At 44.7% G+C, this 13,557-nt stretch overlaps 1 protein-coding gene across 11 annotated transcripts; it reads right to left on the reverse strand.

Annotated features, from left to right (window-relative positions):
* LOC118078673 (C-type lectin domain family 2 member D) lies at positions 1-13,045 on the reverse strand. 11 transcript variants are annotated; one of them, XM_088663418.1, is made up of 8 exons: positions 12,386-13,045; positions 9,560-9,711; positions 8,371-8,427; positions 7,223-7,291; positions 5,139-5,231; positions 2,226-2,410; positions 1,177-1,280; positions 1-638 (listed from the first exon to the last, which is right to left on the reverse strand). In XM_088663418.1, exons 3-8 carry the CDS (start codon positions 8,387-8,389, stop codon positions 488-490), a joined length of 621 nt encoding a protein of 206 aa, XP_088519544.1. In that variant the 5' UTR covers positions 8,390-8,427; positions 9,560-9,711; positions 12,386-13,045; the 3' UTR covers positions 1-487. The 11 variants fall into 11 exon arrangements, with proteins under 11 accessions (XP_088519544.1, XP_088519550.1, XP_088519548.1 ...); XM_088663424.1 differs by having other exon boundaries at positions 2,215-2,410; positions 9,560-9,708; positions 12,386-12,584; XM_088663422.1 differs by having other exon boundaries at positions 2,215-2,410; positions 12,386-12,539.
* Positions 13,046-13,557: the final 512 nt, after the last annotated feature.

Raw genomic sequence — 13,557 nt, forward strand, 5'->3', positions numbered from 1 at the left:
GGTAGGTCCGGCAAGTGTGTTTGGGGGGTCCTCAGCCAAAGCACTGTGTATTGGGCAAGCGTCCACACAGCCTCAAATCGCTGGGTGTTCTGCTCACAGTTTATTCCTCAGAGAAGATGGAGGGCAGCTTCTCAGCTGGTGATTGACTTTGGAAGTGTGCCTTTCAGGCCTCTGAAGAAGTTCCAGGTGTTTTGGACTACAACTCCCATAATGCCATGCCACTTGTCATGCTTGCTGAGGCTGCTTGGAGTCCAACAGCCTGTGGCTGATAAGGCAATGGTACTCTGAGGCCATCTTGTGACTTGATGGCATAGGTGAGGTTCAAATGCCGTGATAAGACAGTCACCGCTATTTTTGATCAATTTCTCTTATAGGCCAATGACCAAAAAGCAGCATTATATCTGGAACAAGCTGCAGAAAGAGTGGTTCTACCTCTAACACTTGCATCTCTAAAGAGCAGACAGTGCTCGCCTTACACACATGAGGATCACAAGGTATCCCTTTGGCTGATGTTTTGTTTCCTCTTGGCGCAAGCATCCGCCAGGCTGCAGAGGAAATTCTTCACCACAGCGCATTTGGTGCTGCTGACCCCATTGTCATTAAAGTAAGCGCAAAAGCCTTCTCCTCGCACTGTAAATCTGGAATAGACAACAATAACAACAAGCAGGTATTGTTCTCTGCATTACAGCAATATCTGCAGGACTGGAGTTAAACATGACAGCAAATATTTGTTAATTTATTCAACTTACTAGTCGCTTATCACTCAAAGGTCTGCAAGTGACATTAAATAAAAATATATACACGTACATTATACCACAGGGGGGGTGGGAGGATCGTATAATATGTCAATATTTCACATAACTTACAACTTATGGGGAGGAAACAAGACACTGGCTGCATAAACAGCAACAGGAAATAATAGCAAAACTCTAACCAATAACCAAAGCAATACTCTCACCCACTAAACAAAACCTCACCCCCGCTCCCAAGTCCGCATATTCCCTATTCCTGCACTATGGTATTTCAGAATAAAAAGATGTTTCCAGCTACAGCTCCACACAGTGAATTGTGGGTACTGTATATAAGCTCCGGAAACTAATGCAAAAGACAACTTTTACAATCCAAACCCAAAGCAGGCACGTATTAACAGGCAAAGAGGGGGTGGAAATCACTCACTGGTTTCCCAACTCTGTCCCATTGGGCCACTTCCAGGGCTGACCTGCTTCTCTTGAAAGACCAATCCAATAATGAGAAGGACGAGTAAACTTCCACAAAAAATCCTAGGAAGAAAGGCATGCCAAGCAGTGGTTTATATACCTCTACCACCTTCTAGGACTCAATACTTAAATCTCATCTTTATCATCATCATAATATCAGGTATACTGCAAGAAGAAGAAGAAGAAGAAGAAGAAGAAGAAGAAGAAGAAGAAGAAGAAGAAGAAGAAGAAGAAGAAGAAGAAGAAGAAGAAGAGTAGTTTGGATTTGATATCCCGCTTTATCACTACCCTAAGGAGTCTCAAAGTGGCTAACAATCTCCTTTCCCCTCCTCCCCCACAAGAGACACCCTGTGAGGTGGGTGGGGCTGAGAGACTTCAGAGAAGTGTGACTAGCCCAAGGTCACCCAGCAGCTGCATGTGGAGGAGCAGAGACGCGAACCCAGTTCCCCAGATTACGAGTCTACCGCTCTTAACCACTACACCACACTGGCTCTCTGCTCCGGAGTGGGCGACCTTCTGCTCCAGAGTGGGGGACCTTCTGCTCCGGAGTGGCTCGTCTGGTGGGACAGAACCACAGTGTCTGCTTCCCGGGATGTGTGCCCTTGCCATTTATTGAGAGGTTGAGGGCCGAGGCAGCAGGGAGGCTGGCAGGGTGCAAGGGCAGCAGCCGGGGGGGGGGGGCAGACTGGCTCTGCTGGGGCAGCTACACATTGCTCTCCCCACCCCATGCCCCTCCCTCCCTCCTGTTCCTGACATCATCTCTTACTCCCATTCATCACTCCTTGCTCCTCTCCTTTTGCTGTCTTTCCCACTGCTGCAGTTAAGATTGCAAATTCCTTGAGGCACTTTGCTTCTGTTGCTCTGCGAAGTGTCATGGACCCTGTTGTAAATTTAGTATTTTATTTTTATTATTTTCATTTTTAAACCTGGAATATAAGTTACAGTGGAACTGTACTTGTTTGCTTCCAGCGATGAGCCCACTAGTGTGGATACATACTTGTTCCTTACCAGATCCGGCTCGGTATCAATCACAGCCAAAGAGGCACCAAGGAAGGAACATCTAGATTCACTGTCGCTCCAATTCCTTTTGTCTTCCGAGGTGTAATAGCATTTTCCTAGGTAGCCAACCCAGCGATCTGGGCAGGCGGCATCGGCAGGGGGAGGACACAGCGGGCAGGGCTGTGGTTTTTTAACTGGAAATGAAACAATTTGCCAAAGTGTAAGTGCTCACAATGATTCTGTAACACTGAGGACAGATGCTGGGAAACATTGGGAATTGTAGTATGGGTAGCAGTGAACTATAATTCCCAGGATTCGTTTGGAAAAGCCATGATCTTTTTTTCTTTAAACAACTACTACTATGTATGTTTATGGTGCAGGTAGATTTCATGCCCGTACTAAAAGATTATAATTCTGTACTGCTGTGGTTCACATTGCTTTGTGCAAATATAAATTTACGAGTGGAAAAATTGGATTAAAAATATCACAGGAAGCTGCCTGGTATCGAGTCAGACCATCTAGCTCAGTATTCTCAGTTAGGATTTAATCTTTCAAGTGTGTAGCATGTCTTGCTATTCACAATTCTCAAGATGGCTCTGGGAAAGGCAGCCAGTCTCGCAGCTCAGCAGACCCCTCATTTTATAACTTTAGTTTTAACTCATTTTTAATCATTTTGTTTTAAACTAATTTTTGCTACCTGTTGCCTGTTTTAATGAATTTCATGGAGCAGGATGTTTCAGTGTTTTGGAGACCACATAAATCTCAAAGAACATTGAATCAGATATAATTAGGGAGCCATTTTCCTCTCCTTTACTTCCTCGACTTTGCAAGAGGGTGGGTTAATGTTTTTCATCAAAATTTCCAGAACTCAGCTGAATACCCTGTTCAGGGCTGTATTTAGGTCTGATGAGGCCCTAAGCTATTGAGGGTAAATGGGGGCCTTTATATGTCCAGCTGTCCTTTGTCAACAACAAATTGTCACTGGTTTTTTTTGTTTTTAATGCCGTGTTTCTCCAAAAATAAGACACCGTCTTATATTTATTTTTCCTCAAAACAACACACTATGGCTTATTTTCGGGGGATGTCTTATTTTGTTCCCTCCTCCTCCTCCTCCTCCTCCTGCCACAGCCGTCATTGCTGCTGTGCCTATCACTATGTCTTATTTTCGGGGTATGGCTTATATTCCTTGAATGCTTAAAAATCCTGCTAGGGCTTATTTTATGGCTACATCTTAAAATAGGGGAAACAGGGTGTATGCTATATAGTATATGGTAATTTATGGACCTCATAGGTCCATACACAACACAAACCACTGTTGCTGTATGTAGGTTTTATTTTATTTGTTTTTTATCTCATATTTTGGAAATGTGCATCCAGTTTTTTCCCTTTAAATTTTTTTGGGGACTCCAAGAGAGTGGGGCCCTAAACTATAGTTTGTTTAGCTTATACGTAAATCCGGCACGGACCCTGTTAGAAGAGTTTTTTAATAAATAAATAACTGCACATAAGGGCTGGAAAATCCATTCTCACAATGATGCTTACTGAAGTGCAGACATGAGCTGCACCTGAGAATGTACTCTAAAGCAGAAATCTATATTGGATTATTATGAGGCAGGAAATGCAGTTCGGTGAGGGAAGGAATCTACAAGTCAAAGGCAGAAAGAAGCAATAAATCATAAAAAGAAGCAATAAATCAAGAAGAAGAAGAAGAAGAAGAAGAAGAAGAAGAAGAAGAAGAAGAAGAAGAAGAAGAAGAAGAAGAAGAAGAAGAAGAAGAAGAATGGCTAATACCCCAGAGGACAGGATCACACTTCAAAATGACCTTAACAGATTAGACAACTGGGCCAAAGCAAACAAGATGAATTTTAACAGGGAGAAATGTACAGTACTACACTTGGGCAAAAAAAAAAAATATGAAAGGCACAAATACAGGATGGGAGACACCTGGCTTGAGAGCAGTACATGTGAAAAGGATCTAGGAGTCTTGGTAGACCACAAACTTGACATGAGTCAACAGTGTGATGCAGCAGCTAAAAAAGCCAATGCAATTATGGGCTGCATCAATAGGAGTATAGCTCTAGATCAAGGGAAGTAATAGTACCTCACCAGTTCTGGGCAAGGGAAGTAATAGTACCTCACCAGTTCTGGGCACCACAGTTCAAGAAGGATATTGACAAGCTGAAACATGTCCAGAGGAGAGCAACCAAAATGGTCAAAGGCCTGGAAACAATGCCTTATGAGGAACAGCTTAGGGAGCTGAGTATGTTTAGCCTGGAGAAGACAAGATTAAGGGGTGATATGATAGCCATGTTCAAATATATAAAAGGATGCCATATGGAAGAGGGTGAAAGGTTGTTTTCTGCTGCTCCAGAGAAACGGACACGGAGCAATGGATTTAAGCTACAAGAAAGAAGATTCCACCTAAACATTAGGAAGAACTTCCTGACAGTAAGAGCTGTTCGACAGTGGAATTTGCTGCCAAGGAGTGTGGTAGAGTCTCCTTCTTTGGAGGACATTAAGCGGAGGCTTGACAGCCATCTGTCAGGAATCCTTTGATGGCGTTTCCTGCTTGGCAGGGGGTTGGACTGGATGGCCCTTGTGGTCTCTTCCAACTCTCTGATTCTATGATTCTAAGAAGAAGAGGAGGAGGAGTTTGGATTTGATATCCCACTTTATCACTACCCTAAGGAGTCTCAAAGCGGCTAACATTCTCCTTTCCCTTCCTCTCCCACAACAAACACTCTGTGAGGTGAGTGGGGCTGAGAGACTTCAAAGAAGTGTGACTAGCCCAAGGTCACCCAGCAGCTGCATGTAGAGGAGCAGAGAGGCGAACCCGGTCCCCCAGATTACGAGTAACCACTACACCACACTGGCTCACAAATAATTATGTCAGGGTTAAAGCACAAGGTTTTCTCCACTCACCAGCCAATGCGATTATAGTGATGACCAAAACTGTGATGATGGCAACAGCTGCTAATGTATATTTTTTGTCTTTAATGCACTTTGGGATGAAAACTGAAAAACAGAAGGGAAAGGGTCTGAGGGAATAATGATCAATGAAAGCAAACAAAACAGTCTGTTTGTTGCTACAGTTGTGTAAGTATTTGACATTCAAGACAAGGCACTGCAAATTCATTCCAAACCACGACATTAGGGTATGCCTGCCTTAGCTGCCTGCTTTCCATGAGATGTATTCTAAGACAGCCATCCAAAAACATCATGTGCTCTGGTGGTTGCTGGACTCCAAATCCCATCAGACCTAATCACACGGCCAAAGGTCAGGGATGATGGGATTTGTAGTCCAAGAACATTACTGTCCTAGAACATTGGACTACAAATGATTAGATTGTGTTGTTGTTGTTTTTTAAAAAAGGAGTAAATTATAAGTATTTGATGGATGCACTGAGATACAACAAAATCCCCTAACGTTGGGAATACCCAGAGGGAGTATTTTTTACGTGTAAAGGGAGAAAGGATCCACAGAAGCAGATAAATTCTGGAGAAAATATGGAAAAGAGCTAGCAGGTAAAAGGGCGTTTGGACTGGAACAGAACAGGAAGTGGTAGACTCAACAAAGGTCAAAGTGAAAGAAAAATACAGTAAATAAAAACAAGATGGCATTAAAAATCTTAACTTGGAATGTAATAACAAAACAAAAAGCATAAGATTGAGCATGTAGTGAAGAAGTTAAATTTGGACGTAATCTGCTTCCAAGAAACACATATTGCTAAGAAAACATAGAAGAATTTTGATTAAGAAAAGGCTGGGGAAGGACTTTGTAACCTCTGGTCTAAGAAGAAAAAAAGAGAGGAGTTGTATGTATATAAAACCAGAGTTGGACCCCAAATAACTATTTAAAGACAAACAAGGAAGAATACTAATAACACAGATACCATCACAGGGAGAAAAAATATTGTTAATTGGCGTGTATGTGCCAAATGAGGAAAAAACCACAGATTTTTATAGGAGACTAGTTAATTGGGATATGCAGAAGAAGAAAAAGACGGTAAATTTATGGAACCACTGAAAGAGGGGGAGGGAAATCGATGTTTGATATGTGAGAATTGTTTGTTTTTGTTTAAATGATTATTTGTAATAAATAAAAATATAAACAAACAAACAAACAAATGTTAATGCATTAAAGGAGTGTGCAAGGCCATCCTTATTTGGGTAGTTTTTCCTCTTGGGCTTGTCCCTAGGGGGAGAAATCAAAAGCGGGTCATGCGATTATGGAGGCTCAGGCAATCCATCTTACTCCCTCCCCCTTCGCTTTCCTCTGTTGGGAAAGAGGTGATTCCCAGAAGAGGATTTCCCGAACGATGGAAGACTGACCCAGGTCACATGCATAGCTTTCATTTAAAACACGTGTGTTCCCCTAAATAATCCTGGGAACTATATCATGATCAGGGCAGTCTCAAGCAGGTTGCGCGCCCTGGCGCTGAGGGGCGGAGATCGCTCCGGCGGCGCCGCCCTCGTAGGGTGCAGTATGGTTTCCGCGCGGTGCCCAGCCTACCGGCCCGGCACCCTGGCACACTGGGTCTACCTAGAACCGGCCCTGATCATGATGCAGGTGCTAGGAACTGCAGCTCTATGAAAGTGTAAATTACAGTTTCCAGGATTCTTGGGGGAAAGGCATGCAATTTTAAAATGCTTTAAATATCGAGGTTGTGGGCGGAATTCACCCAACAAGCCCTGTCAGCAGAAGCCCTGCGAAAGGAAAAAAAGCAACACTGGTGTCAGAAGGGAAACTCTGCAGCTCCAACCCAACCCAATGCACCATGAATTCTGCCTGTTATTTCCTTCTGCTACTTTTTAGCAACCATGAGTTGTCACCCCCTACATTTCTCTGTGGACTGCCAGACCACAGCTCCGTTTAAGCTGCAAACCGGCAGGGACTCTCCCGCATGTCAAGCAAGAGGACTTTCCCTCAGCCCCTGCTGAAGAAAGCAGGCCAGGCCTCTTCAGAGGAAAATCACAACATATATACAATCAGAAAACACACCTACCAGCATTCCCTGCTTCCCTTGCAGCAGGTATCCCAGGAGTCAACAGTTCACTGTTGACAGTGGCTCTATCTGCAAAAGTAAGCATAAGTGGTCAAGAACCACTGTCATCTTCTCATTTTGTGGCACCATATATGAAATCCCTCTCACCTTTTGTAATTGAATTAGGACAAAACTCCAGGTGCCAGCTGGGATGGAAGCATTTCTAGAATGGGACCAAAATTCAGTATACTGTGGGAGGCTTGGGGCCAGTTCAGAAAATGACCAGGTGCCTAAGACCGGGAAAGACTCACAGCATTTATGACTTGACTCAGGGTTTTTACTACTTGTGTCGAGAACTTTCAGGAGGTCTGAATGGGAGCCAGCGTGGTGTAGTGGTTAAGAGCGGTAGACTCGTAATCTGGGGAACCGGGTTTGCGTCTCCACTCCTCCACATGCAACTGCTGGGTGACCTTGGGCTAGTCACACTTCTCTGAAGTCTCTCAGCCCCACTCACCTCACAGGGTGTTTGTTGTGGGGGAGGAAGGGAAAAGGAGATTGTTAGCCACTTTGAGACTCCTTCGGGTAGTGATAAAGCGGGATATCAAATCCAAACTCTTCTTCTTCTTCTTCTTCTTCTTCTTCTTCTTCTTCTTCGATGGTCATAGTTTCTTGGGAAATGGTTTGATTAAGTTCTCAAAGTCATCTTGGGGAGTTTCTATACAATATACAGTTGTACCTTGGAAGTTGAACAGAATCCATTCCGGAAGTCCATTCGACTTCCAAAACATTCGGAAACCAAAGCATGGCTTCTGGTTGGCTGCAGGAAGCTCCTACAGCCAATCGGAAGCTGTGTTGCACGTTCGACTACTGAAAATTGTTCGAAAACCTGAACACTCACTTCCTGTTTTCAATCGTTCGGGAGCCGAACGTATGAGTTCCAAGGCGTTCAGCAACCAAGGTACAACTGTAAATAAATTGTAACAGAGAGATACTGAGGTATCATATGTGCCTGAATGGAAGTATCTGTTTCACCACAATCAGAAATAATCCTCTCTCCGATAAAACATTCTGGGATAGAAAGAGTCAGTGGAGTCAGTGAGAGAGGTTTGCCTTCAAGATTTTGCCCTGCCACCTTTAGTTCTCCACTGTGTGAAACAACCAAGCCTCACCTGTGGTATCTTCTGCCATGTTGGGATCTGTCCATGCCGAGTACAACAACTCTCAACCTTCAGGGAAGACAAAGAGGTCCATGTTACCAGCAATGTTAATCGGTCAACTTGGGTTTTGTTTTATTAACCAGACATCTTTATTGAAAGCTAAAAAAGTACATAATTTTATGTGCACTAAACATGGGACGCGGGTGGCGCTGTGGTGCAAACCACTGAGCCTCTGGGCTTGCCAGTCGGAAGGTCGGCGGTTCAAATCCCAGTGACGGGGTGAGCTCCCATTGCTCGGTCCCAGCTCCTGTCAACCTAGCAGTTCAAAAGCACGTCAAAGTGCAAGTAGATAAATAGGTACCGCTCCGGCGGGAAGGCAAACAGTGTTTCCGTGCGCTGCTCTGGTTTCGCCAGAAGCGGCTTAGTCATGCTGGCCACATGACCCGACAAAACTGTCTGTGGACAAACGTCGGCTCCCTCAGCCAGTAAAGTGAGGTGAGCGTCGCAACCCCAGACTGGACTTAATGGTCAGGGGTCCCTTACCTTTTTAAACATGGTGATACATAAATAAAAGAGAGACAGAGAAAAAGAGTACCTGCATTTTATTGCTGATTTCTCCTATTATACGACAAAATATGCAGTTTTGCCTAATGTGCATTTTTGCTAAGCATTTTCCCCTAGTATAAAACATGATGGTGTTGTATTCATTAATATATGCATTTTTATGCACATTTACATATTATATATACATTTCTGTAGCTGGAGACCTGCACTGCAAAATTCAAAAGCGTGCACATTTTGAAAGATGGCTGTGCTTCATTTCTTGCATTATTGCTTCAGAAAGTACAGATTTGCTAGGTTTACCTTTAAATGTGAATGGAGTCAAGTTTCTCCCCTATCTCTGCATGCCACTGATAATGCCAAGGTTGCAAGTTCAATTCCTGTATGGGACGGCTCCATATTCCTGCATTGCATGGGGTTGGACTAGATGATCCCTTCCAACGCTACCGTTCTATGATTCTACATGCTTAAAAATGTCTTTGACATGTTCTTGCAAAGAGGACAGCTCCTGGACCAAGGCCTGCATTTCTGCAGGTAGGAAAGAGAAGGAAAAAGAGGAGGACAAAAAGAGAGAAGGAAACAGATGACCACTGACAGAATGTGGCCATAGAGACAGATTTGAAAAGTTGCCTATTCTTGCCTTTGACTGTAGAAGATTCTATGTTGCCTTTGGTCCTTAAACTCCAGTTCTGCAGGATCTGACTGGCAGCAGCTCACCAAAGTCTTTCCCGTAAGTCTTTTTAACTGGAGATGCCATGGTTTGAACCAGGTTCGTCATGCACACAAAAGCTACTGGTATAATGAAAAAATGAAAACACAACAAAAACAGTCTTGAAAACGCCGAAGAACAATTGAAAGCATCTAAAAACATTTAATATATACTTTCCACCCTCTTTGGAAATAAGTTGGAAAGGAATAAATCAATCATTTCGCATGTCTAGAATCCAAAATGGTTGTGCAGGGGGGGGGGGTTCAAAAACACTCCCTACATCAGGCATAGGCAAACTCGGCCCTCCAGATGTTTTGGGACTACAATTCCCATCATCCCTGACCACTGGTCCTGTTAGCTAAGGATCATGGGAATTGTAGTCCCAAAATATCTGGAGCAGGCATCCCCAAATTGCAGCCCTCCAGATGTTTTGGCCTACAACTCCCATGATCCCTAGCTAACAGGACCAGTGGTCAGGGATGATGGGAATTGTAATCCAAAACATCTGGAGGGCCGGTTTGGGGATGCCTGATCTGGAGGGCCGAGTTTGCCTATGCCTGCCCTACATGAAAAAGTTACTGATGAGGGGGGAGTGAAAGGCCCTGAGATGTGGGCAGAAATCCTTGCATGCTTACAGGTTTTTATGGTTTTCTGAAGGCTCTCAGCCATTGTGCGTGAAGAAGAAATATCCTTTCTAGAATACATTTCATTCCATTCCCTCCTCCACTTTACTTTCTGGCGCTGAAGTCATTATCTTTTATCAACAGCGCTTTTCTTTATTGGGTAAACAGTCTCCTTTGGTCACAGAAAACAATATGTTGGCAATAATAAAACTGAAGTATCTTCTCCAAAGGCTTTTGTAGTGACAGCAGTTGTTGAGTGTAGGCCTAGGAGTTGGCTGCTAGGCCCGCATGTAATAAATACATTCCAACTCCCTCCAGGCTGTCAGTATGTGGAAGGATGGGTTCAAGTTAGACTTGAGCACTTAAAAGTGAATTAAAGCCTTCTGTCGGGCTAGCACAGGCATCCCCAAATTGTGGCTCTCCAGATGTTTTGGCCTACAACTCCCATGATCCCTAGCTAACAGGACCAGTGGTCAGGGATGATGGGAATTGTAGTCCCAAACATCTGGAGGGCCGAAGTTTGGGGGTGCCTGGGCTAGCAGAACAAATCCACTTTTTAAAAAATGGACTTTTTGCAGTTAGGAAAGTGACAGTGAACTAAACTGAAACATATATGGTGAACAAAGTGTGGGAAGACAATGCTCCACAATTATATCAGGAGGAATGCAAAAGGAATCCTTCTGCCGGTGTAATCACCCCATGAGCAAATCAGAACAAATAGTCAGTAAAGACCAGATGTAATCTAACTACCTCTTGAAGTTCTGTGGAAGCAGATCAGTAGGGACAGCTGCAGAACAGGTAATTGACCCTCTCTTCTTGCTCTCTCAGCAAGGTGAGGAGAGCTACCAGATCAACCCTGGAGGAAAAGCACCACCACCCTACACATAGATTTGCAGCAGTGGGCCTTGTTGTGGGGTGGGGGGTGGGACTTCTGGGTGGGAGCATCATTTTGCTTTATTGTTTAGATACAGTTTTATACTGTATCACTGTTATTGGGGGCGGGGCACTGATACTGTATGGAATGTTAATGTTTAATGTAAATTTTCTCGTCCCCCCCCCCCCCCCCGTGGTTTAATGTATGTATGTAGATGCTCTTCGGTGTGAGTTGCTTACAGAGCTTTTAGGGAACAAGAGACTAATAAGGTGACTAGGTAATAATAAATCATGGTTTCCGGGCACACCAGCTGGAATCAACACCCACGCAGAACTAGAGCTGCTATTTCTTGCAGGATGGATGGACCAGATGGCAGGAAGCTTCCCTCTGCAATTTCCCTAGTAGTGCCTGTTGTTTCCCCCCCTCTTATCCGCTGGTGCTCCTTGCAAGACTGGCAGGAAGTAGAAACGCCTGCATCTATCTAGAATAGGGCAGGGATACAGAAGAAATGCTAACCTTGGATGTGGACTCTCCCCTCACTGCTGCCTGCAATTGTAAGGCACCTCTGGGCTGTCAGTATTTTGTGGAAGGCATTCAAGAGCTCATGGGGGGAACCGCGTTTGTGCAATTAAAACGGAGCAAGTGCTCTGTCACCCAAACGCATTTTGGAAAAGAAACCAGAATACATATAAACACCCCACAGCCAAATGCTTGTTGAATGCTTGTTGTCACAAAGGCCGCCCACAAACAAATCGGAGCACCCGGGTGAGCTTTGTGCCAGTAAATCAGGATGAAAGCTCAAGGAACAGGTCGTCCGGAAGAGCAAGCAGATTCTACAGAATCTACAGGTTCTGGATTCCATCTGATCCCTCTTTCTCCCTTCCTGCGCAGCCGCCTCCACCTGACACACCCCTTTTCTTTGTCTGCAGCTCCCTATTCGGCAGGGCGCGCCTCGGACGTCTGCTGAATAGTGATATATGATACCCCAAAGAAGGGATCGGAGAGTCTGAGGCTAGTGATCTCAGGAGACAAACACGACCGAGCAAGGAGGACAGGAGGGAAAGTGCCAGCAGCAGCTTACCCCGGAGGAATCTCTTTTGAGTACACCTCGACTGAGCGCAGAAATATGAGACGCAGGACCTTGTGATGAATCACCTAAGTTCAGTGGCTCTCCAGGGTTCCAGCTGCCACGTTTGATCCATTAATAGCAACACTGCGACACCGAAACGCCGTGAGAAGCGTCATCTCAAAAACACTTACCATGATGAAGCAGAAGGCAGATAAAGATCGCGCCCACGTGACGCTTCTCCGGCGCCCGGAGCAAAACAGCAGGCAAACAAGCAGCAGATACGCCGAATACTTCTGCCTTTGCTCCTCCCCGGATGGGAGTAGCGCGCCCCCTCCCGATGTTTGGGACTAACAGGCCAGTCATTCTCCACAGAGAGCTGGTTCTCGTGCTTATTTGCTAACATACCAACTAGGCAAGGCAAGGCATTTGGGAAGTTCCTATTCCACGCCTAGCTTTCCTCCAGTTTCCACGCCTACTTAAATAGCCTGCTTTTGTTCTGAGGAAAGGAGCCGAAACGCGCAAAAAAGCTCATGTCTGCAAAAACGCCTTGTTGATTTTGACTCCCATAAATGCTTCGAATTCCTTATTTGTGGTCAGCGATTCCACTTCGTAGGGAAGGCGTTGCTATTTCCTTTTTGCTATCCTTTGTCTATTGAGATCGGATGCATCCGTGGCTCAGAAATGAGTGAAGCGCGTGCAGAAACCCAGTGCTTTTCCCCCCTAAAAAATTAAATAAAATATTTAGGGTACTGTCATTTTCTTACTCATACTGAAATACTGCCCCTCAATGAGGCCAAACTTAGATCCACAAAATGTTTAGGGGCATACTTACCCCTACGTCCCCCCAGAAAAAAAACACTGTAAAAATGCATCAGCTCATATGGCTTCAAAGGAGTTGAGGCAAACTTATATGGATGCGGGTGGTGCTGTGGGTTAAACCACTGAGCCTAGGGCTTGCCAATCAGAAGGTCGATGGTTTGAATCCCCGCGACGGGTTGGTCCCAGCTCCTGCCAACCTAGCAGTTTGAAAGCACATCAAAGTGCAAGTAGATAAATAGCTACTGCTCCGGCGGGAAGGTAAACGGTGTTTCCGTGCGCTGCTCTGGTTCGCCAGAAGTGGCTTTGTCATGCCAGTAAAGCGAGATGAGCGCCACAATCCCAGAGTCTTCCACGACTCGACCTAACGGTCAGGGGTCCCTTTACCTATATGGCTGTAGTTACAGGTAGGTAACCGTGTAGGTATCTGAAGAAGTGTGCATGCACACGAAAGCTCATACCAATGACAAACTTAGTTGGTCTTGAAAGTGCTACTGGAAGGATTTTTTAAATTTTGTTTCTTATATGGCTGTGTTTGGTTTCCACT

The sequence above is a fragment of the Zootoca vivipara genome, chromosome 2, assembly GCF_965207765.1.
Source record: "Zootoca vivipara chromosome 2, rZooViv2.hap1.1, whole genome shotgun sequence".
NCBI classification, from domain to species: Eukaryota; Metazoa; Chordata; class Lepidosauria; order Squamata; family Lacertidae; genus Zootoca; species Zootoca vivipara.

What these genes read in the sequence shown, in the direction of transcription:
- LOC118078673 (XM_088663418.1), bottom strand. An exon ending in TTGATACCGAGCCGGATCTG is followed by an intron (nt 1,281 to 2,225) that starts GTAAGGAACAAG and finishes CTTTCTTCCTAG; the next exon opens with GATTTTTTGTGGAAGTTTAC. An exon ending in GGGACAGAGTTGGGAAACCA is followed by an intron (nt 639 to 1,176) that starts GTGAGTGATTTC and finishes TGTCTATTCCAG; the next exon opens with ATTTACAGTGCGAGGAGAAG.